General features: G+C 42.7%; 2 protein-coding genes across 10 annotated transcripts in view; one reads left to right on the top strand and one right to left on the bottom strand.

Annotated features, from left to right (window-relative positions):
• The first annotated feature begins 3,093 nt into the window (after window positions 1–3,093).
• Window positions 3,094–5,964, top strand: insm1b (insulinoma-associated 1b). The gene has a single exon (XM_031288619.2). It carries the CDS (start codon window positions 3,459–3,461, stop codon window positions 4,902–4,904), a length of 1,446 nt encoding a protein of 481 aa, XP_031144479.1. The 5' UTR covers window positions 3,094–3,458; the 3' UTR covers window positions 4,905–5,964.
• Window positions 5,965–6,982: 1,018 nt separating this feature from the next.
• Window positions 6,983–25,244, bottom strand: part of ralgapa2 (Ral GTPase activating protein catalytic subunit alpha 2) — a 114,098-nt gene continuing 95,836 nt past the window's right edge. For 3 of the 9 annotated variants that reach the window (XM_031288614.2, XM_035994938.1, XM_035994936.1), the window contains 3 exons: window positions 16,578–16,699; window positions 13,642–13,701; window positions 7,918–10,624 (listed from right to left, as the gene is read on the bottom strand). In XM_031288614.2, coding sequence (XP_031144474.2) covers window positions 10,467–10,624; window positions 13,642–13,701; window positions 16,578–16,699 — 340 coding nt within the window. In that variant the 3' untranslated portion in view covers window positions 7,918–10,466. The other 6 variants (XM_035994934.1, XM_035994940.1, XM_035994937.1 and 3 more) reach the window with 5 other exon arrangements.

Raw genomic sequence — 25,244 nt, 5'->3', positions numbered from 1 at the left:
AGAGCAACTAAAAAGAATAGAATAGGATAGAAGAGAAGAGAATCAACAGGAAGTGAGCCATCATCTTTCTGTAGAAATAGTTTAAATGTGTTTCGGACAAGCCCATATAGACCCAAATTTTTTAAAAAAACTAATCACTTCATTACACTCTGGTACTTTTGTTCTACTGTGTCATTGTCCTCTTGTTGGTGCATGCCTGCTCTGTTTCAGGGACAAAGGCTAGAGCCGAGGCTGTGCTGTGTTCCACAGCCAGCCTGATTAAATCTGGGTCCCTCGCTGGCTCTCTCCATGGTGCTGAAAGAGCCCTCTATCAGATTACAACCAGCCAGAATAGGACCTCAGCTAATCCATTACAATAATTGATTGACAATGCATTGAAGGTGGCCATGTAGTGAGCCCCAATTACAGTCATGTCCTATTGCACTTTCAAATTGGCTTGGGTTGGCAAAGCAAATGGAGGCAATCATTCATCTGGGTAGTACAGGAGGTTTCTGTATATCTGTGGCGAGCTTGAGGGTAATCTAATTTTTGTGAAATAACCAAACTGCTCCACAGCTCCCTGGGTAACTCTGTTAATGTTTGACAGAAACAGCATGGTGAGATGCCTGCGAAGAAATCTGAGTGCAATGCTTTGGATACTGGAGGTAAACGTTTCTGTGTTCTCAGCAATAATTATTCCTCCTGTAGGTGGTGCAATGAAGTAAGAACTGACTCTGATGCCAGAACCTCAGAAACTGATGAGTCTTCTGGTTATACAGTTAATCAATGAACGATCAGGCCTACAACAGCTGAGGCATCTTTTTAAAGTGACTATTTGCAGAAAGCTGGACAAATGTAGGCCTGCTGTAAAGAAACATGATTTTACACCACATAGAAGCTTTTAAAACATGTTCTACTGTTATCATATAATCTAACTAATTCGATTTACAGCATGGCCTACAGGCAGGAGAAAAATGAGAGCAACATTTTAAATCCTCCAGCATGCCATAAGGTTTAGAGGCTGAAGTTGAGCCTGCATTAAAGCAACTGCAGCTGTATGCTAATTAGGCGCCCAGCTTCCCGTCTTCCAGGGCAGCACGCGCCACTGATCAAACACGCGCATGCGTCGGTATAGCCAAGACCAGCCCACGCGCTCCACAGAAATTATCACGGGGGAAAGAGGAACTCGTTAAAATGCCATCAAAGCGCGAGTCCCAACAAAGCACGACTAACAGATTTGCAGACTGAAAGAACAACAAGTAACAGAGCAGAGGCGGCAAACACGAGACCCACTCAATAAAAAAAAGTTAGGAACATATTTATATTTTAGAGCAAATATAAAAGAGTATAGGCGAGTCGGTGAAGCCACGGGAAACTAAACAAGATAAAAACGTAGCAACAGTACACACTTACAGGAAAATATGATTTTAGTAGCCTGGTTGACACCAGACCCTTCTCAGTTGTAACCGAGACTTGCAGAGCAAATCTCAAATTTGCCGGAAGTTCGTCAGGGTTTTGTCTGACGAATTAAGTGACTAAGTTTAAATATGTTTAAACTTAGTCACTTAATTAAAACATTGAAGAGTTTCTATCTAGTTTGATATCTTTAGAACGATTTAAAACTTTTTTCAAACTTTAAAACATCTTTTTTTTTTTTTTTCTTTTTTTTTTTTTTACTTTAAACATATTTTTTCCTAGTTTTAGCAAGTGTGCCATTTAACCCATGCAACCTAAATAACGGCGTGCTTTCAGGCAGGTGAGAAGGCACCGGCACACAGAGGCCTATTGAAAAAAAGGCGCAGGCCTGCGGCTCAGCTCCGATTGTGTAATTATTTGACTTGGTCATACTGCAGCTTTATGCAAATGAGGGGAACAATGTACGACGATGGAGATTAATTCCTCCCTGGTCTGCCGACTGAAAGGAAAAAGAATGTACTCTCTGCCAAGTGGCGCACTACAGCCTACATTTCGCTGTTGTAAAGTGAAAAAAACCATAGCTACCATAGGTAGCCTATGCACAGAAACCATAGGGGAGCTGATGAAGAAAATAAGGCACATGTATTTGTCGGAAAAAAAAGTTGTCTTTGTTAGGGACACAGGAGGCTGCACATAATACAACAGTATTATTGTAACAGAGTTTTGTTTTAAGAACCACACATTATATTTACTTGTTTAACTATTGGATTCAATGCGAACTTAAATCTTAAACTTTAGGATATACGCTTCTTTTAGCAGAATAATCCCGCCAATCAACAATTAACATTCTGAAAACACGTATTTGTACAAACAACAGTTCTCCACTTTATCCAGCAACAACAGCAGCTTCATTTTAGCTTTGGATATCTGTGCAGCATTTTGTAGCACAAGCCTTGACTGCGGCCTTCTTTTGTCAGGAGCACTGATTCCGCCCAGCACGCGTCTAGCTGTGGGCCAGATTGGCCGTGAGTCCCGTTTCACAGTTAAGAGGTCAATTTGCCTTTCAAACGAAAAAAAGAGAAGAAAAAAAAACACAGGGATATCCAAGCACGGGCAGACGTGGCTATTGTGCACAAAGACCAGAGGGCCTACTTATTACTTATGTATGCAGCGAGATGTCTGATTTATATGTCGAGTTAAACTACCGAGACAGACACGTGCCCTAAAATAAAGAAACACTCCCTCTATAGTGCTTATTTAAGACATAATAAAATAAAGTCTATAAATTCGGGGTTATTTGGTTTGTTGGAAAGCCTGCGTAATGTGCGCAAAGGTCTTGCGTAAAAGAGGAGCATGGATAGAGAAAATAAACAACTGTAAACCGTGTGGAGTAAAAACAACCTGAAACACTGAATTGAGAGAATCTGGTCTTACAATTGTGTCTATTATATGAATTGCTTCTTTGAGCAACATCACAGCAGAAATTGAAAGAAACACAGCTTTTGGTTTGTATTTAACCAAGTTTGTCTCATCCCCGTCTTAATTCTAAATTGCGATGATTGTGGCAGTGATGGACATTTCCTTTTGGCAGCTCCGGGGCCCCCAGAGGAGAGCCACAAAGCCGTGGCACGTGTGCATTTGTATAGGGGCCCATCAGACCGTAAAAAGAGGAGGGTCCTGGCGTGTGCCTCTGTCGGGGAGGGGCTGAGCGGACACATTAATGTAATAAACCGCCAGTACATCTGCTAAGCTATCTGCACATCCTCCAACGAAATCCACCAAACCCAGACTCTAAGCCCTCCCACAATCAAATCCACTGGGATCTTGGTTTCATCCGATTGGTCGGGGATGCTGCAACAGGGGGGGCGAGAACAATAGCATCATTCCGGCATAAAAAGAGTGGAGCTATGCCTTGGAGACGAAAACATTTCAGCAACAGAAGAATCGATATACTGGGGAGATAAAGTCCCATAAGCTTCTAGTGTTGCCATATTTTTAACAAACCTGGATACTCGAGACTTCATCCACCTCCCCAAAGTGCCTTTCCACTGTTACTCGCCAAGATGCCCAAAGGATTCCTGGTAAAAAGAAACAAGAAATCTGCACATGTTTCCTACAGGACTCGGTCAGACGAAGATGACCTCCAGGAGCCACCCATCCCAGCTGCCTTGCCGAGTTATGTGGACCCCTCCCGGCCGATGTCCGTGGCGTCCAGTCCGGACCGCGCCGCAGCATCGCCGGATTTCACAGCAGCTGACGCGCCGGTGCCAAGACTGGAGAAGCCGATACAGTTCGGCAACCCAGAGGCGGTGTGCCAAGCCCTCTACAGCCCCACCCGGCCCATCAGCAAGGAGCACGACAGGGGATATTTTGAGCGAAGTTTCAATTTGGGCTCGCCTATTTCTGCCGAATCATTCCCGACACCTGCCTCCCTCTCCGGCCTGGACCACCTCCTGTACGCCCCGGTCGACCTGAAAATCGGCACCAGCAACAGCAGCCGCAGCGGCACCACCACCAGCAGCCTTCCGGGACCAAGCAACCGTGTCGCCACCAAAAGGCCCGCAGCTGACGGTACAGAGCGCAAATCTAAACCCGCCTCCAAGAAACCCAAAGCCATTAGAAAACTCAACTTTGAAGACGAGATGACGACTTCTCCCGTGCTTGGTCTCAAAATAAAAGAGGGGCCGGTGGAGATGAAGCCGAGGGCGCCGTCCTCCGGAGGAAACAAGCCTCTAGGGGAGTTTGTGTGTCAGCTGTGCAAGGAGGCGTATGCGGATCCCTTCTCTCTAGCTCAGCACAAGTGCTCCCGCATCGTCAGGGTCGAGTACCGGTGTCCCGAATGCGATAAGATGTTCAGCTGCCCAGCCAACCTCGCCTCTCATCGCCGCTGGCACAAACCCCGGACCACCGGGGCACCGGTGATGCCACCGGCACAGGGCATCAAACCTGAAATGGCCAAAATGCCACCGCTAGGTGTCAAATCCGTCTCCGACGAAGCCAAAGACATGAGTGACAGAGACACCCCGAGTCCAGGTCTGTCCGAGTCGGGCTCTGAAGATGGCTCATATGACTGCCAGTATTGTGGGAAGAGGTTTAAGCGACAGGCATACCTAAGAAAACACATCATGGCACACCAGGCCTTGCAAAAGAAAGTGCTTGAGGAGCAGGGGTTTCAAACCGGCGACCGCCCGGCAGAGCAGGCTCCGGTCTTACCCGCCTCCTCCTCCTCAGCATCATCATCATCCTCAGAGGAAGCCTCAAACCAAAGCCCTCTCAACCTGAGCCCGGTGGACTGCCTGCTGTGCCCGGTGTGCGGGGAGAGTTTCACCAGCAGGGCCGGCCAGGAGAGACACCTGCGCCTCATGCACTCATCCCAGATTTACCCGTGCAAATACTGCCCCGCCACTCTCTACAGCTCGCCGGGGCTCACCAGGCACATAAACAAGTGCCACCCCTCGGAGAACAGGCAGGTGATCCTGCTCCAAATGCCGGTGCGCCCCGCCTGCTAAAGACAACACCTAACTCGTGCCTTTGGGGGGAAAAATGAAAAACATGAGAAACAAAAAAGTGGCTCTGGGGTTAAAAAAAAAAAAGAAAAAAAAATGAAAGAGTTTGTGATGCTCTCTGCCATAACTTTAGGCCAATGAAAGGCAGGGCGGTTTGATGTTTAAGTGGTGTTTAATGAGGTGTCTTTTCCATGCCAATCAGTGATTGTTGAATGCTTCTCTCTATATTTGAATTACATATAGGCCTATTTTGAGTTTTTCTTTCTCAAATTAGTTTATCAAGAAAAAAAAAAGAATACAAAGCGTTAGTTTACTGTTAAAGGGTATTTTTCTAGGACAGCACGTGTTCAATGATAGCTTCTAGACCTAAGAAATGTCTTAAAATTCTCAGAAATCCTTTTCCCCATCAAAGCCTTTTGACTTTTCACCGACCGTGATGGCTCCATCACTGTAGCTTTACGCTAGTTTGTGAATGACAGAACTTATCAACTTTGTATTGGTGGGAACAAAGAGAGTGACTGAAGCATTCCCTGTTTAGTAGAACCACAAATGCCTTTAGTATACAGATAAGCCTAGTCCGGCATACAGTAGCCTATACATACACATCCAAATCCCGCTGTATAACTGCCTTAAAAAAGTCAACATAGACTGTTTAATTTTGAATGCTGGCACATATTTTATTATTATTATTATTGAAGATTGTTGCAATATTTTTCATCATATGTTTATTTATTTATTTATTCTAATTATTTTATGTAAGTTATTGTTGTGTTTGTTGTGATTTCTTCTGTGAATCGTTCTGGCAGTTTACATGTCGTATAGCCAAAATGTTGTTTTTTTTCTTCTTTTGGGTCCAATTCACGAGTTGTGATAATTATCATGGATCGGGTTTTAATCTTCAATCTCCACAGCTCTTGTAAAAAGAAAAAAAACGTAAAGCTCTTACCTTAGATGCAATCTTTTTTAAGGACAAGTTATTTTTCTTAAATGTTGGCTTTTATAGCGCTTTGATTGTATGTGTATATCGTTGTTGTCTATCGAAATAAAAATATTTTCAAAAGGACACGCTACTCAAGGTGGTTATACTTGTTCAGATAGAGTGAAAAAAGTACACTACGGTAATGAACTTTATTTCTGAACGAAAATCCCCATATTTCTGGAAGAAGTTTATACTGACATTAATTATTTTAGTGAACTTATTTGAGTGTTTTTTTTTAACTATACACTCGTTAAATCGTGACTGTCCATGATGTGTGTCTGCAATTATTTCTCTTCTGGGAAGTATTTGGCTGACAACAAATAATTTCCATTAGGCTACATAAATGGCATGCCAAGATGACATGGAAATGAATACATGTAGAACAGATTTACTTAGGATATATATATATATATTGTAGTCTTATTTTTAGGACCCAAATTGAAACAATTCTCTATGCGTAAAACTGTGCGTAAAAGATATTTCAAAATTACTTTTAAACAACAAAAATCTTTACAATTCACTTACGAGTTTATTTTAAGTATTGTATGGATTATTAATTTCACATCAATTTAATTATTTATTTCATAAAAAATGTAGATATTTCTCTAACCCCGTCTATACCACGCAGATCTTTCAAAAGAAAGGGAAGCGCAGTTATGATCCTGCTTTTACGGCCGATCGGGTGGTTTAAAGTTGACACTCAAAGTGGGGTCCCCGAGCCCTGCCGAGGTCACCAAGCTAGAGAAATAATAGTATAATTAACACCCTAAAAGTTTCATTCAAAAGCCTTTTAACTTCTGATTTCTCCTCTGCTGCACCATGTCTCGGTCAGATCGGGTCACGCTCCAAAGTGATGCGAATCTGTTTAGTCGTCCTTAACAGGAAAAAGAAACCTCAGGAGCCCCCCCTGGCCAAACCTTTGCCTTCGATACCCCTTTATCAGACGGATTCGCAGTAAATCGTAGCTTTAGTGGCTCAATAGACGCCGTTTCGCTGCCACAGAGAAGCACTTTGGGCCTAATCATAAATTCCCTTTCTTAATACCATGTCAGGACATGACAGGAGGACAAAGAGGTGGTGGATGAAACTCACCTCTGGAGTAGTAAAACATCTGTCTGCTTTGGAAAACTCATGCAGCTCGATTTGTGCTGATTTAAGACACACAAGGGCTCAGTTGGCTTTATATCCAACCTCCAGAACCTGTAAAGCATTAAGTCAGTTGTAATTTAGCAAGCAGCTTCCAACTGTGTCACTTCAGACCTAGTCACACATACTGTCAGCATGGAGTTCACATCAGAGCATTATCACTGATGGTGTTGACTTGCTCAATCTGCTAACAGGATTAAAAAAAAAATCCCCCTTTTGATACTACAGAGTTGTTCCTGCTCATTTTACACCTGTCCAAGGCCAAAAAGAATTACGCAAACTTTTTTAAATGAGTGTCACTCCCTCTTAAGACATCAGCAACAATACATCAAGACAGAGATATTTGACAATAGACTCCAGGCAGCATGTGTTCCATATTAATCAACACAATCTAGTAATCACAGAGACTGTCAGACTGGGACACCTAGACCTTGCCTGTTCTGTTGTAAACTATCTTAGAGTCAATGATTGAGGCAAACTACTCTGAGCCGGGTGAAAATGAGGTAACATTATGCTTCTTTCTCACCCTCTCTCGCACACACAGTTTTAGGGATCCAATTACAGTCAAGTGTTTTTCTTGCGTCTTTATGTGACCCAGGCAAGGCAGGGCACCCATAGTTGTTGCAACCATTGCACCTGTACCTCCTGGTGAGGTTCCATTGTGCTGGCCTCCTCTAAGCAAGGCTGAGCAGCAGGGGAGACAGATGGGAGGAGGGTCAGGTTACCCCTGCTGCTGCTGCTGCGAGCAAGGCTAGGCCAGGGTCAGAAAGCCCATGGTAACAGCACTATCATGTCAGCACACAAAGATAAAACCCACACCCACTACTCCACAAAATCCAAGGTTACACAATTAGCTAATGTGTTACCGAGAGGGAAAAAGGACAAAGATACTTAGAATTTCAAATTGATTTAATGAAATGTTTCAATTTTCACATTTCTAATAAAGATAGCAGGACTTCGGTCGTTAAAAACAGTTTGATATGTTGACAAGTAATGATGAAATCTTCAAGCTTTTTTTTCCCTCTCTTTCTCTTATACAAAGATTATATTACAGGCATTAATATATTTATATTCAGAAGGCGCTGAAGCCCTCAAGTTTGACACAATGTACAAGGATTTCAAAAACAAGAAGAAAAGAACATACTAGGTATACCACTAGCTCATTTTCTTTACGTGTATAAGACACACAATCCTTTTCTTGGACCAAACTAACATCACCAAAGGGGGAGCACAGACCCCTTTCAAAAGACATCATCTAAAGCCTACAATCTTTAAGATCAGCATCCTGGGCGGTTCCTTCAAGTGGCTTTGGGGGAAAAATAAAAACCATAGATGGTATCCAGGACTATATATATATCTATACATTCTTCACACAAAAAAAGGACACAAAAAAAATGGATCTGTTAATCCTTCTGCTGTTTGGATTGCCCATTTTCTGCTCGGGGAATGAACAAACAAAAGAAGGAGACATGTGAGGGAAGGAAGAAAAATGACAGGAGAGCATGGGGGAAAGTAAGGCATAGTAGTGCAACAGATGGGTATAGTGTTGCAGCTTGGGTGGAGCCCTCAGAGGGTGTGAGTATATAGTGTGTGTGTGTGTGTGTGTGTGTGTGTGTGTGTGTGTAACACCTGGCTACCATGACAACCTCGAGCGGGTAGGTTGGACAAGTGAGAGTGCTGGCCTGGCTGTTGCTAATAGGGCTGTTAGAGTTCAGCTCTGGCATGCCACCTAAACCCAGAACTACCCCCCCCCCTTCCTATTGCCATCGGGAAAGGGGGAACAGGACGAGTTGGTGCCACTTGATTCCATTCCCAGATAAAGACAGAGCAGCACACCACCTGTTATTAAGACTAAACGGAGAACCCCACAATTCCCAAATCCATCTGTTTTTGTGGAAAGCACAAGACACTGACCTTTAGAGACACACGGGAGGGAAAAAACTTTGTTTTAGACTGCTAACATGGGCATGTGATGCAAGGTGTCCATGGTTTGTCTCAGACTCTGAAGAGGAGAAACTAAAATCTGATTATCAGGAGTGGAGGTGGTGTTGGGCAGCATCTTGGAGGACAGACATTACACAGGCACTGTCTGTGAGAAGCCCCCACGCACGCCTGCACGCAGGCACGCACGCCAGTGCATGTAGTTAAGATTCACCTGAGGCTCTGGCGGTACTTTTCCTCTAAACAGCACATGAATACATAACACAACAGCAAAAATAACTCATCAAATAGTCCTTTCTATATACATTTAGGAAACAGAAAAATAAAATTTAAATCAATTTACATCCATGAACAAAGAGAAACATTCAATGTTAGTTAAATCAATGACAGTGAGTGCAAAAAGAAAATGTTGCTCGGGAACATTGGAATGTCGATGTCTTTAACTTCACAGCACAGGGAAACTGATAGCAGAGGAAAGAGACAGAAGGAACTTATTCAATTACTGGGACATGAGCCTATGTTAACGACATCAGAAAACAATTACAAACGCAGTCTTTCCTCATTCCAGCAGAGTTGCATAAATCAAATCATGACACAATCCATCGGAATTCATTTAAAAATGAAAAGTGATAAAGAAAACTCAAACAAATTTCCATTCAGCTAAAGTCAGAAAGACGTCATTGATTGTCCACTCTGGGTTCAAAACAATTAAAAAGCCTCTGACTGCACATACTGCAGGGACTCCGTGCCCAGGAAGTCTGAGTAGTAGTGCATTGAGTACAAATCATTCTGGGGAGGTATTCCCCATGAATCAGTCTCTTCTCCTTTTTCAGTGTAAGGGAGATGGTCCATGAACATGGTCCAAACTGGTGCTAATGAGCAGGACAACAACATCATCCTGTCACCAACTGAAGTGGTTATCTTTGACACGGAAAGGTTGTGGCAGGTGCAGGTGGAGGTAAAAAAGGCAGACACATTTATAAATGGATACCAATCTCTTGTGCAGTTTTAGCATGATGCCATTTACAGCTGTGTCATTCAGTGCTTTGTCACATTAAGTTTTGAAATAGATGATACAGAAACGGTGAAGCAGATCCATTCCGTACTATAGTAAGAACGTTTTTTTTTTTTTCTAGTGCATCAAGACTGCACTAGAAAATGAGAATAAAAATGACATTTTAATCACAGGTTGCATTAAGACTTCTGAGTCAAGTCTTCCTACGCTTCTGACTCTTAAGCTGAAACCACCAGGGTGAACATAAATAGCTCAGTCACAAGTCCATCTCGATTAAGCAGTTAAACCCCACAACAAATGGAAATGTATCAATGAAATCAATGATTGCCACTTAAATAAAAAATTGCAATATGCTCCAGTTGAATGTTTATATGACACAAAATAAAACACCAAAAAAAGAAAGAAACTCTTGCAGTCACGGCTGGGTGTGTGATGTTCTTCAAGAAAAGATTAAAGGCTGCACTTGGGGGGCGGGTTGAAGAGCTCAGTTGGAGGATTTGCTTATAGCGCTGGCTGATCGGCGGAGTTTTCCGGAAACTCGGTTCTTTGTGGCACGAGGCATTGTGGGAGAAACCTGGTCGGCATTATCTGTTGTTCCTGTGGTGTTTCCGGCTTCGGTGCTCGCGCTGCCGGTGAAGGAGCCTGGGAGAGAGATGGAGGGACAGTTTGCGACAGAAAGAAAAAGAGACAGAGCCGGTTAGACATGGCAGTCAGGTTCATTGGGCTTTGTGTGATTGCTGTTTATTCCAGCATGCTTTGTCATGCACATGGCTGCTCCCACAACCAACATTACCCAGGATTTTCACCGACATTTACAAAACCTACAATGCAAACTGCAAAAAAAAAAAAATGTTAAGATTTGAGTTTGTTCTACCCTTTAAGTCATTAGAATAAAGATGTGAGAAAGCAAATCAAAATTTTTCAGAAATTACATGCCTTTTTCACATGCTGTGGAAAAGCAAAGGTTGTTTAAAGAGAAGCTGCCTTTCTTTCAAATAGTTTTTCCAGATGCTTATAAGATATAAAAAATGACAAGTAACCTTTGGAGATACGGGCAAAATAAAAAAACAGGTATTCAGTTCGCAGTGTGACAGCAGAATGCTTTGAATGAAAATAAAATTGCACATAATGCTTTAGTTGTTAACATGTGGAGCTTTGCCATTTTCAAGTATTGTCCTTTTTCAAAAAAACTTCACATCCAGGATTAGGACATGGAAAACAGTAATAAGTCTTGAAGGTGGGCATGGAACAGTGTTGGGAACAATCAATTTTTGTGAATGTCGCCCTGACTTCCTCAGTGTGCCCCTGAACAAACCCAGACTGCGGGCCCCCCACCCGCCTCAGCACCATGCTTCGAGTTTAAACAACTTTTCTGCTTTGTCGAGACGGCATCTGGTTGCCTATTTTCTTTCCTATCCTTTTATTTCCTGCCATTTTTCAGAGGCATCTCAAGTTGCAGCGGCTAAAAGGAATGGCAGATGGCTGGAGTAACAGACACTCAGCAGCACAGTGGACACCCGCAGCATCCAGGGCCGCGGCTCACTGGGAGAGGAGGGCTGGGCTATGGATGAAACATTGGGTGTGTGTATTGTGAAGGGCTAGAGGGGAGGCCGGGGGGGGGGGGGGCTTGGCAAAAAATGTGGGCTGGCCTGATGGACAGAACAAATCCTGCATTCCCGTATTCTTCTATTCATTCCTACAGTAAACACTTTGTTTTATAAACTAAACTCCAACTACATAAAATGTAGCATATGTCTTTACTGCTGTAAAGACATATGCTAGACAGGAGGAAGGCAAACACCTATTACAGCTAATATACACAGACAATAGTTTGGTACAGTTCACCACCCACTCAACAGACTTCCCTTTTCGTTTAGCGGCCATTAAAACATGCTGCACTAAACAGTCATCACTCCCACTGTGGCACTTAATGACTGGGGTTGCATCAGTTTCTAAATGGCGTTCTTCTCTGTATGGCCTTATGCAAGAATTAATTTTTATAGTAAGTTACTAAGTGAAAAAATAACCCAGATCCAGAAGAAGCTAATGTATCATTATTATTGTCATTATAACCCCAGCATTTCCGCTCCTTACTCAGCCCAATCTGCCTTACGGTAAGGTTCATTTCAGATGGAAAGAAGAAGGGAGAGACGGAGAGAGAGAAAGAAAACAAAGAGGGTCTTTAAATGGCCCTGCTATCCCATTGGTCCCCTCTGCAGCAGTTCAAACAAGGCTTTAGATGACAAAGACGTCTTCCAGTGCGGCAGGTGTTAGTCTCAGAGTCTGCCCCAGGCAAACAGGCACACTCCAACAGGAGGAAATGAGGGGGGTGGGTGGAGGGATTGGGGAGAAAAAATAGAAAGAAAGAAAAGTGTTTGCTGGGGGAAGAGATAAAGGCGTGCCACATGCAGAAGCGAGGGCCAGAAGTGTAGCCGTATTGTTCATGCTGCTACTTAGTCAGGTGCTAATTGTACCCACTGTGCATCACTTTCAATTACCAGCCGGGCCTAAACAGTAGGACACCCCCAAATAAACAGCCTGGTTTCTCTGTCCATTTCCCTTTGTCAGAGCACTCAAAGCTTGGTTAGTGCTGAATGAAAAAAAGGAGGAGTGGGAACAGCCAGGATGAGTGATCGAGCGAAGGGTAGGTAGGCTGCTTGACGGAAAGAAGCTTCTGGTCTGACTCGGGGCTTACCTTTGCCATATACAGTATTTGGACCTTTAAGATATTTTTAATCTAAAAGGGAAAAAACAGAGTAGAGTATCATGTGAGAGAGCAGTGGACACACACCATACCACACTGCAGCAGGACACAACACAACGCTGCTGAAAAGTCTGTGATTCAGACAGCGTGTGGCGTCGAGGTTAGTTGTCACTGAAAGGTTTAAAAGTCAGACAAGGTAAACTGATTTGGGTGAGGAGTTAATCAACAAGTGCTGGTTTTCTGAAGATACCTTCAAGGCTATCATGTCTGATGGTACCCGATACATCTGTCCAATCCACAGGTTTCAAAATCAAGACAATCTTGAAATCCAAAGCATGAATGGTGGGCAGTTCACATGGCAAACACAGAAACATTTACCACCAGTGTTACTATTAGAGAGGGTTAGGATGAGAGAGTAAAAGATGTGGGGGCACCTAAGAGGGTCATGGGAGCTTTTAAGTTCTTTCATCCACTTCATGTGCAGTCATTCATTTAGAAAAGGTTAAGAGGATGAAAACACATAACATAAAACAACAATAAAAACTGAGCAAAGCAGTGCAGGTGTTAACACACAACACCACCAGAGCACTGTGGATAAAGTATGTATGACAGTTGAACTAGCTCATGCAGGAAGCCATGATGCTGGCCTGAAGTTGCTAAGTGAGAGTGAGGTTGCATTCAGGATCACGGAGGACAAGGCTGTGGAGGATACTGACAAGCCAAACAGGTTAAAGAGATGACAGGAGAGGGCTGAGGTTAAATGCTTTACATGGGAACTGGTGAAACACTGCAGGAGTGCTTCATTTAGTGATTAGCATGCAGAATCTGTATTCGAACCCTACTTTGGTTGTACAAAAAGGGCTAAATCAAGCTAAATGAATGGATGGATGGATGGATGTTGGTGGGCTGTGGCTGGGCGTCATGCCTAGTGTGGAGGAAGCAGGCAGAGTCTTACAGTCCAGTTTGGCCCAGGGGTACTCCATGTCCCAAACCATCCCCGGCCAACGCCTGCACGCTGTCATGAAGCATGGATGACATGTTAGTGGCAGCAATGGGAGCCAGAGCAGGATGGACAGACGGACACACACACACACACACACACACACACACACACACACACACACACACACACACACACACACTTCAGAAGGGTGAGAATGAGGAGCAGTGTCAGCCAGCCATCACTGCTACACTGAAGTTATATATGTTTGATGGGACACAGAGGCTCAGGACGATAGACTACAACAATAATGGATATGCATTATATATACTGTATGTGGCCTAAAGCATTAAATACATTGTGCCTATGGTTTTGGAAAGCTACAGAGCAGCCTTCAGTTTATGAATACAGTTGATAAGAATACATGAAAACACACACAAACAACTGTGACAGCTGGGGAGAGGGTGACCAGACGTCCCGAGAAATTAAGAGCAGTTGTCCCAAATCCAGTCTCATTTGTCCCAAAAATTAGACTAAACCAGAGTTTCATTGCTGCATTACTAGATCCAAACAAAGCATTTTCCACAGCCTGCAGGAAATAATTTGGCATATCGCAAAGAGGGGAAGCAGATGTCACACTGTTACATACAACATATTCATTGCCACAAGTGCTGCTAAGATGTTTTATGCCTTGTTTATTGTGTTGTTGTTTTTTGTACCTCCAACTGCAAATCAAATTTCCCCTCGAGGGACAATAAAGAACTCTGAACTCTGTGTCTTTTTCCTAATGACAGACAGTTGGCTTCATGTTCATGGACAAAAATAATAAACTTCAGTATTGAATTATAATTTTTATGTGTTTTACAGTTACAGGTGCAACCATTTTGACAGTCAACTAATTGTGCTGGTTTTCTTAGTATTCTATGATTGTAAACGGAAAACCTTTGGGTATTGGTCAGATTAATTGATAATATAAATAAATATTAGTTTCAGCCTGGTATGCCTGTTTTCTTATAAACACCTTAGGCTTAAATTTTAGATTTTTCTGTTATCTTTCGTAAGGTTTCTTTAAGTTTAGAGAGAAAAACTCTTTTTTTACATTATATGACATACAGATTAACATACACAGTATATTATGTGCTTGTCCCAGCACTTCAGTGAAGCTATACGATGCTCATACTGAGCTGTGAAATAGTCAAACCCAAGTTTCCCCCGTTTTCATGGCTGCACCCTAACATAAAATAGATCTATTCTAGATGTATCTATTTCTGCTGAAATTCATCGTTAAAAATGTGTTAACTTTGGAAACTCCACTAGAATTGGAATACATTTCTGTGGGTTTGAACAATTCTCATCCACATTTTATTAGGGTCAACAGCCCTGTTATAATGGTTGACAAAAAAGCAAAGTGAATGTGTTACAGTATTGTATAGAACAGGTGAGTCCTGGATAAAATATGAATGGACAGGCACATACACACCCTCACATTAATCTAGTCTAATAATAGTAAATAGTAATAGTAATCTATTTACACGCGTAGATTCAGAAGAAATACAAATTGCCACTCAGAACAAGTTTCCCAGCAGCGAGGGTGACATAACAGCCTTACTGACCTCATTATGTTAAGGCCTCTCACATTAGCCACATCGTATGTCCCATGCTGTGAAAGATTATTCTCAAGCCTGGCGAACCTCTTTAACCTCTCTGACCAGCCTCTTCCTCTCTCTTTTGAACTCACCAGTTCCTCCTCCTCTATATTCCTCTGTATCTATTCTTTCCCTCAGTCCTTCCCTTTAAGTTGGTGGGGATGAAGGGGAGGTCACGAGAGGTCAGTCTGGGGAGATTTTACACATCGGCAGGAGAGATGGGAAAACAGTATGGTCATGTAGCTGACTACCTCTTGCCTGCCTTCAACAGCCTGAATATCACACCTGCTGTCTGAAAATCTGACACTGACACGCACATCCTTTCATTCCATTCCATTCCCTCAGATAGGCTAATAACACACACACAAAAATTCTGACATGTAATTCTCACATGCCAGCATACTAGCTAAAAATATTATATACACATTAAACGCCCCTCAAACATATGAGCACTGACAGATTTGAAAATGACAAGACATCTATGGTGTGGTATTGTGAAGTGCTTTCCTTGTCAAAACAGAACATGTGTCGGGATCCAATAGAGTGGAAAAGTGCAATCCCGTATTGATTTCAGTGCTGTTGCAGATCGATCAGAGCTGGTACGAGTAGGAAGAACAAGATAAGACACGTTTTTCCATTCTATTCATCATGGACTGATAAGAGTGCTGCGCTGACATCCGCGAGCTGATGTTTGTCGGTTGGATCTCCTAAGTGTTGGGGAATGGGGGAATGAGCTCATGAGCTCATGATCTCTCTCTCTCTCTCTCTCTCTCTCTCTCTCTCTCTCTCTCTCTCTCTCTCTCTCTCTCTCTCTCTCTCTCTACTCTCTCTCTCTCCTCTCTCTCTCCTCTCTCTCTCTCTCTCTCTCTCTCTCTCTCTCTCTCTCTCCAACTGCCATTAAACAAGGCTGCTTATATTCATAGGAAAGTAATTGCACAGAAAGATGCAGTTTGAAACAAGAAGAGATGAGCAAAGTAGCGTGAGTGGGGCTTGAGGAGGTGGAGAAAGCGGAGTGTTTGAAGTCAGTCAGATGGCGTGAAGAGCCGTTTGATATTCATCAGTGAGCGTAGGCGTGGAAGAAGAGTGGAGAGAATGAGGGCGGCGGAGGAGGCGACAGGGGCAAACAGGTGTGTTGTGGAGGAGGAGGAGAAACTGATACAGAAAAAGGGGCAAGAAAAGATATGATGAAGAAGGGCGGAAGAATGGAGCAATAGTGGGATGGAGAGACAGAAAGAAAGGGGCAAAGACATGGAATGGAAAGACAACATGGAGGAGGACAGTGGTGCAGCGTGGTTTATTTCTCACCTGTCCCACTCATTGGATAGCCAGGAGAGGGGGAGAAGACCTGTGAGGCAAAGTCTTCGAAGGTCATGACCTCTCTGTGGTTCTGAACAATGGCCTCCAAGTAGAGAGCCCGCTCCTCATAGCTGGTTAGGTCTCGTTAAGGAACAAAACATAATGACACGATGGAGAAGAAAAGGGCAGCAAGGTATAGTTATCCTATACCTGCCATTCAATCTAATACTCATAAAATAATCACATTTCAGACTGTCATCCATCAAAACATCCATCTGTACATAGCACCACTTGTCAGATAGAAATAAATCACAATTTTTCAGCGCCGCACTGCATATACATGTACTGTGAGGGTGAGAGGCAGGGCAGGGCAGCTCCACCATCAGCAACTCAGCCAGAAGCAAAGATGGAACAATCAGCCATGCCACATAGCCCCAAATGAGAAAGCAGTCTCCAAAATAATCATAAAAAAAGAAATAAAAGAATACATCACTACTGGCGTGATGCTCCAAACCTCTCCTCTCCCCGCCTCTCGTTCCTCTCTTCTCTCTAATAGAACCCCTGCTGCAGACAGCATGTCTAGGACCACCCTCCCCGATGTGCTGCCTGCCACTTCTCCGTGCCATCAGGGGGAAAATTGGAGCCATTTGAAATTCAGAGTGACAAGCAGTGACTGGAGCCTGGGCAGCCAGCATGCAGGATGGATGGCCGGATTCGAAATGGGAAAGCTCAAATTAATAAATAAATAAGCCTGCAAAATGGCTGCGGGGTGAGTATGGAAAACATTCTGATGGCCATTATCATAGATATATCATGCTAAGTCTGTTGTGGAATGGAGGCAAGTGCTGGATAAAATATGGTGCAGGGAACTATTAGAGCAAAAAGGTCTATCTGATGGCATAATCATAGTAAGTACTTTTGAGATTTAACGGTGTGTGTGCATGTTTGACAATGAGTCTGATTATTCTCACGGCTGTCTGTTGTGGCCATGTTTCTTTGATAGCCGACACCTAACAAATTACTCTACAAACATGCATTCTCACTCTCTCACACACACACACACACACACACACACACACACACACACACAAACAACTCTAGTCGCTCAGAACAGAGGCCCCCTCCCCCTCATCCCAATACGACTGCCAGGGTGGAGTGGCACTGGGCTATTGCTGACGCCAAAGCTGAACCAGGCTGAGCTGAGATAGGCTGGACTGGGCCGAGAGGCTCTGGTCTGGGTTAGGTAGATAGGATGAGACAGTGACTGGGCAGGGGGCCTGCTGTGGGCACATGCCGCCACAGCAAGGGCCAAGGTAGCCATGACCAATGGTTTTGAGAGAACCATGGCAAAGCGAGGGTGACGGGCACCTGAGCCGGGAGGTACCAGAAGGTACGATGGCCAAGCTGCTCACAGGGACAGAGGGCAGACTGAGACAAAAGATAGGGTAACAGAGGAAGATAGGGAGCAAGATGGGTTTGTATACTCATGTAAATGGTAGTGATGTTTGGTTCCAAACAACCTATTAACCAAATAATAAGTCTTGTAAGTCTAACGTAGTCTATTTACAGTCCATGTCTTTTAAACGGCAAAAACATGAACAGCATTTTTTAACCATGGAAGGTAAAAGTTAGAGACAAATACTAGCAAAGGTAGGTTAAAACAAACTAAAATTACAGAAAAACTGACCTGCTCTATGTAAAAACATTGGTAAGTCTACTGTGTTCATTTTTGGGGCATTTTGTTGAAAAATTTGATTCTTAGATAAACATACAAGATTTGGATGCTTGTCGGGACAGAACACCAAAAAAAAAGCTCATATTTCCTACCTTATGTAGGAAAAAAAGAATGGAAAGACAGGGCCAGGATTTTCATTTAAGAGATGCAGAGCAGCATGACTTTATGCATGTAAAAGCACTTCCCTCTTAAGCTCTATATCTTTCCAGTCATAGCCAGACATGCAATGTCACTGTTTTCTGTCACTTGCTGGAAACAGTACTGGACAAAGAGTGTGCATCCCAGTCTCTGCTGCCATGGTAACTTGGGTCACCGCTCTGTGTGGTGGGTCATATCCAGGCTTTTATGGATGACAGACAGAGAGAAAGGATGTTTATAAAAGAACAAAATGTGCCCAGATAGGTGATAAGTGGAAGGCAAAATATAGTAGAAGGACAGACTTAATGAAAAGGAATGAGGGAAGTTAGAAGGAAGCTGACAAATGAAAGACAAGGGAGGTAGAGGAGAGAGAAAGAGAACCTTGGCACAGCGTGGGTCAACAGAGCCATATGGCTGTCCATTATCAGAGATGCAGATGACTGGAGGCCTGTTATTGAGATTCCTAAAGCAAATATTGACTCCAGCTGGAGCAGACGCTCTCTCTTACTCTGACACACGCCTCTCCTCCACTACTTCCTTCCGCTGCCCTCTATCCAAGTTAGACAAATGAATTATAGTGGGTGAGAAAAAAAACTTCAAAGAATATATTGAAGGAAGATAGTGTAAAATTATCAAGAGACAACAGAATATATATGACAGGCTGTCAGGGAGAGAGACAGGCGGTGAGGGAGGGAGACTAATAAAAGGTATTTTGGAGACGAGTGAAAGCGAGAGCCATAATCAGCTCACTTAAGTAAATGTACGATGCCATCTGTGGGTAAAAAAATTGCTGCACAGAAATCAGACCTGATGCACAGTGAGGGGTAATCTTGCCTTCTCTCCCTCGCACTCCCTCACCTTTCCGAGTGTCTCTAATTACTAAGCCATGGGCACAGCTTGTTCCCCTGCATATGCACAGATGAGGCTGCCTCCATGCAGTAACTTAATCAATGGACACGTCCGAACAGTGACGCAAAGACTATGTCCATGTCATGGACACCAAACCCGCTTACACTGACCTACTTTTGGGGAAAAATAAGCTGCAGCTACTGCTGATGATGAGAGCCTGGCTAAGCTTCATGTTTGTGACAAACTTCTCTGAAAAGATGTATTACAAAATACAAAATGATATACTTTATGAAGATGTTATGTTATGAAAGCCTTTCTGGTTGACAATATTACTGTATCGCACAAAGCTCCACTTTATTCAGTACTGTAAAAAATGCTAATCAAGTTAGAGGATGAAATATATAAAGAGGAAAATGCAGACAGGTCTACATTTCCACAGATGGACTGCAACTCAAGTCACCCGTGACATAACGGTCATTTACAGCTGAATTGGGCAGGCAAGCAAGACAAGCCGATGTGAGGAAGGAGAGTGTTTTGCGCCACTTTGGGAATTTCCAAGAAACCCCTAGGTTCCAAGCTGCTGCATTCCTATTAGGGAGAAGAGCAGGAAACCAATGTAATGCCTTTGGAGCGTGGCAACCATTGGGACAGTAACGACAAAAAAGTTATTGGACTGATGTCTAGAGACGTGGAGGTTGTGGTTAGGGCGTTATGAGGGTGGGGAGGGAGTATTATAAATATAGTATAAAGGAGTCTATTACCTATAACATTTCCACATTTGGGATAATGTGTATTAGTGGAGAATGGTCCATTACCACCCAATCCCCTGCTTGCCCTCTCTTTCATGGTGACAAAGGCAGTGACATGGTGTCTAAGTGTACACAAAACACATAGTACACAAACTTACAGGACAATTATACACAACCACGCAAAGCAGCATACATGCCAAAAAAAAATAAATGGTGGTATGTGATTTAACAAACACCACCAGAGACAGAATCCAACAACATGAAACCTGGGAAAGCATTATGTGCATGTGTATATGAGTCAGCCTGTGTCACATGCATATGTATCTGTGGGTGTGTGCATGTATGTATACATATGCATGCGTGCTCTCCAGATGGCAGGATGGTTCCTCTGGGGGGAATAGTGGGGGTCAAGTATCTTTGTGGATCAAAGCCAAGGTCAGGGCAGCTGTAGTGGCCCATGTTCAAGGTGAATGGAGGCCTCAGATGGCTCTTCATTAGCAGGCTGCTCCATCACTGCTGGACCCCATCGGCCAACCGCAACTAACCTTCATCATCCTCTCTCTCCTTTTTTCTCTCTACGTCCACAGGGACCTGTCCTGAAAATGCCTGTCCACTGGGATCCATTTTGTGCTGTGTGTAACCCCACCCAGCGCATGCGGACACGTACACATGCTCACACATAGGCGTTTTTGCATAAGTAGGCACAACACACATTCATACCCTCCACCCACACAGTGTTCCCCAAAAGAGCCTATGTTGACCTCTGAACTGGTGTCTCTCTGGAGAGCAGGATCCTGACCATCCACCACTCCGTCTTTGTGTTCCTCAGTCCCTCTGCTGACAAAAGGCCTCACGCCACCACTGGCCTCTGAAACACAATCCACATATTTTGAACACACACAGCCTTTACACACACGGCCAGGGACATTCACGGCTTCAGAAAGGACGCCTTAACCTAAAGGTACTCTGAATGTATGGATGCTGGAATGTTTATCACTTCCGTGTGCTCGTGCTCATATATGTGCATCCTTGTGCTTGTGGTAGAAGGGTGAGATACAAAACAGAACAGCAAAACTCAATTCATATGGCAATAATGTTTTGAAGAAATATCTCATTTACTTATGTTTGCTATAGGACTACATCAGGATTCCTTCATTGTGAAATGCAATATGTTTCAAACCATCAATATTCTTTCTAGAGCTCTACATGTGGCAGAGATGGGGACTCGAGTCTGAGACTCGGACTCGAGTCGCACAAACAGTAACTTCAAACTTGACTTGCGACTCGACCCAAAAGACTTCCGGGGCCTGTTTCACAAAACCAAGATAAGGGATTAAGCCAAGATTTCCCAGTTATCCTGGATGAATTTAGCCTTGACTCGGTTTCACGAAAGCGGAGGCACATAAATCACCATGGAGATTTATTCTGTGCAGCTAGCCTGCTCCCGACCAGGTTAACAGCCAGGATTTATTTAATCCTGAAGCCTTTTCTGATCACCCAGCAGTGGTTTTACCCTATTCTTATCAGCCTGGATTAAAATACAACAGGTGCATATTGCTGTTCATTTAAGTACTGTTATTATTTAAAGTTGGGACCATAATTTTGGTATTATTTTTTTAATAATTATTCATGTGACAGTCATTGTTACTGTTATATTGCTGTATGAAGACTGCTGTTCATATTGTTGTTAGAAGTTTGATGAATATATTATGGCAGTTGTTGAGATAATTAGAAAAGGCTGATAAAATTTCAAATGTGTTTTAAATGAAGTCTGTTACTAAGGGCAATACATACAATGCTGTACATTTCTATAGTTGACCAATGTACCTTGAATTATTTTAGTTGATTAATTTTTTTTCATTCTTTAACAATAACGATCATGTTTGTTCCGCTTCCATGTGCATGGTATTTGGCATTCTTAGCACACAAATTGTGTTGTCCAGTAAACTGGGACTATAATTTGGGAGGATTGTACAATTTAAAAAACATATCCTAATTGTACAATCCTCCCAAATTATAGTCTTAGTTCACTGGACCAGTAACTATCTGGTGATGTAGTCTACTGTACATTCATGTAACAACAGGGAGAGGACACCCCAATGGTTTTTGACCTTATATTTTGCTGGGGGGGGGAAAATAACTGATGAATATACTCTGTTCCAGTCATGTTTACAGTGTGCATGGAATTTATCACTTAATTATCTTTATAGTTTCTAGATTTGAGAGTCCAATTTCTTCAGTGTCTTTATTTTCAATGTCCACAAGGGAGCAAGGCATATAATATGTAGAGAAGGAAACTCATCCTCTATAAAAAATAAAAAAACGCGAGAAAAAGCATGGCAGATAATAGCGGACAGACTGAATGAGTCTAAAAATATACATTTATGAACTACTGCTCTTAACTGAAACCATTCAATGAGTCACTTGTCATTTGCAAAAACAAACAGTTGTACACTTTGCATTAAAAGCGAGCAGTGGAAGTTAATATGACTTAGGACATTTATATTTTAGCCCATGAGAGAGACAGAGAAACAGAGTGAAAGAGATATTTACGCATCATATTCTAGCGTTGCAGAAAATTGATCTTCATGGTGAATTTCCTGACTAACATTATCTTCTGCTTACTTTTAAGGCAAAGAGTACAACTGTTAATTTGTGCAAATGATTAGTAGCCTAATCCTTGAATGGAATGATTATGACGGTTTCAATTCAGAGCAGTGGTCAGTTAATGTATATTTTTAGGCTGCTTACGCATTCAGTCGGTCCGTGATCGTCTGCTACGCTTTCTCTCGCTGTTTCATTACAGCGGCCGTGTTTCTTTTCTTTTATACAAATAATGTGTTTCACGTCATCATACTTCCACAAGAAGCTGCTGCTCACTCTGTATAAAGTATGTACAATGCGTATTCTCCATTTTGGCATCAGTAAATCTGTGATCGACCTCGCGGTCTTTTGAGGAAAGCCGTGGACGCGCATCTATCTGAATTACTTCAGCCTGGCTCAACCTAGTCGCTCCTCCTTGGCCTTCGTGAAACGCACCAAGCCAGGATGCACAGATTAGACTAGGTCAAGCCTCGCTTTATCAGTTATCCTGGATTTATATATTCTGCTTTTGTGAAACAGGCCCCAGACTTGACTCGGACTTGAGCTTCGAGACTCGTCAACAACCTGTTTTCATGCAATTATTGCTTTTTAAATCTAAATTTATTAATGTATTTCTATTTTCTTTTATTGCCGCATATGCGTTGGGGAAATGTATGACGAGCTGCATGTCCCCTGCCCTTTGCCATAATGTGCAACGTAATGCATGCGCTATGCCTATGTGCGATGGCGACACCAAGTCCTTCCAGAGTTGTGCCTTTTGTCATTAGTTTTGCTTTCAATAACTTTGTAAACAGTGGCAGTAAGCTAACAGCTACATGGAAGGTGTGTGGCACCAAGATAAATGATGCCGGATCAACAACGTCGAACTTCATCAGGCATCTCAAAACGCACCCAGATAGGTCAGTCACTTGCTAATGTGAAAGAGACGTTAAATTTAGCATATATCGTCACAGGTAACAAGCTAACCATCGCAAAGTGTTAATAAGTGCTAATGCTGGGAACAGGCAAATTGTATCTTTATAGTTGTATCCATATGATGTGACAGAGTTAGGTTAATATTTCACCAGGTCCTAGGGCTAGAGGGATGTGTTAAGTAGCAGAAGATTAGACTATATGATATCCTAAGTTGGAGACCCAATGTAAGTTCTGGATGTTGTTGTTAAATAGCAATACGGAAAGTATCAGTTCTCACATGTTTGCACCATGGTTGGTGTATTAACTTTCAATACAGATGTTTCCCTCAAACTTTGAACACTGAAAAATGTAATGCATGATGAGGTTGGGCTTTACAGTCAGTAACACAGACAAACATGTATTATTTGGTGCAGATACCAAAATGTTGAAAAATACAGTTATGAAATTGAAACAGAGTTCTTAATTTGTGTTTCTTCAGATTGCATTGCAGTAGACCTCATGAAGTTATCCTACAACTGATTTTAATACTGTACTGTATGGATGGTAGCTACAGGACATGCTTTGAATTCATAAGATTTAACAATACAGTGTTAGGGACAGATCAGATGGCCAGAGACTTGAGACTTGACTTGGACTCGTGGCAAAAGACTTGAGACTTGACTTGAACTTGCCCCTCAAAAGACTTGAGACTTGACTTTGACTTAAGCTCAAAGACTTGAGACTTGACTTGGACTTCCAAAAAATGACTTGTGAACATCTCTGACATGTGGCCAATCTCAGTAAATGCCATAAGAAGCTTGGTCAGGAGAAGACAAACCCAATGACTTCAATGATTCTGAGAGCATGATGGGACAATAACATGATTTGGTCTGAATGCCAAGTGAACATCGGTCGGCTATTGTGTACTATCAGTGCTATAAAGATAAGGAATACAATCCCCACAGTGAATCACACTGGTTGCAGCATCATGCTGTAGGCACGGCTGTCAGCAGCAGGGACTGGGAGACTGGTCAAGACTAGAGTGGGAGCAGGCCAAGTGTCCTTGAGTAGCCCTGCCAAAATCCCAGTGTTCCCTGCGTTGTGCTTTATTTGTACAAAACAATAAAAGATTGTGTGAAAAGATTTTTCTTTATAGTCTTAACTCTCATTTTGCAGTAATTGCACACATGAAGAGAATGAATGAGACAGACAGATCACTCACACACACACACACAGTTAATCTGTTGATAAGGCAGGGTAGGGGGTGAAGGTCCAGATTAGGCAAAGGAGCATTAGAAGGGGTCTTAAGATGCCCCATACTGACATTTCACTACTTAAGCTCCATTCTATCCACTTCGAAGTCGGGTGCATGCTCCCTCCCCTTTTGTCAAAGATGCCCTTATCGTGTTGAGTGACTAAGACTGAAAGCTCTTTGCTTCATGAGGAAGTTTTCATAGTCAAGTCAATTTTATTTATAAAGCCCCATATCCCAAATCACAAATTTGCCTCAAGGGGATTTACAATCTGTACAGCATAAAACAACCTAAGGCTATGCAATTAAGCAAATTTTAATCTTGATTTCGACTCCTAACAATCACAAAAACAATGTAATCGAGAAACAAAGATTATTTTGCACATTACATTTTAAACTCTTATTTTGTCTTGTGTTCTGAAGGGGAATTCAAAAAGTTCAACGGGAAAAGTATT

This window comes from Sander lucioperca, chromosome 18 (genome assembly GCF_008315115.2).
Source record: "Sander lucioperca isolate FBNREF2018 chromosome 18, SLUC_FBN_1.2, whole genome shotgun sequence".
Lineage (NCBI taxonomy): Eukaryota > Metazoa > Chordata > Actinopteri > Perciformes > Percidae > Sander > Sander lucioperca.
Note: the sequence above shows the minus strand (reverse complement) of the source record. Positions and strands in the feature narration are given on the sequence as shown.

Bases quoted from the DNA above. Each gene is read 5' to 3' on its own strand.
- insm1b (XM_031288619.2), top strand. From the start codon at position 3,459: ATGCCCAAAGGATTCCTGGTAAAAAGAAACAAGAAATCTGCACATGTT.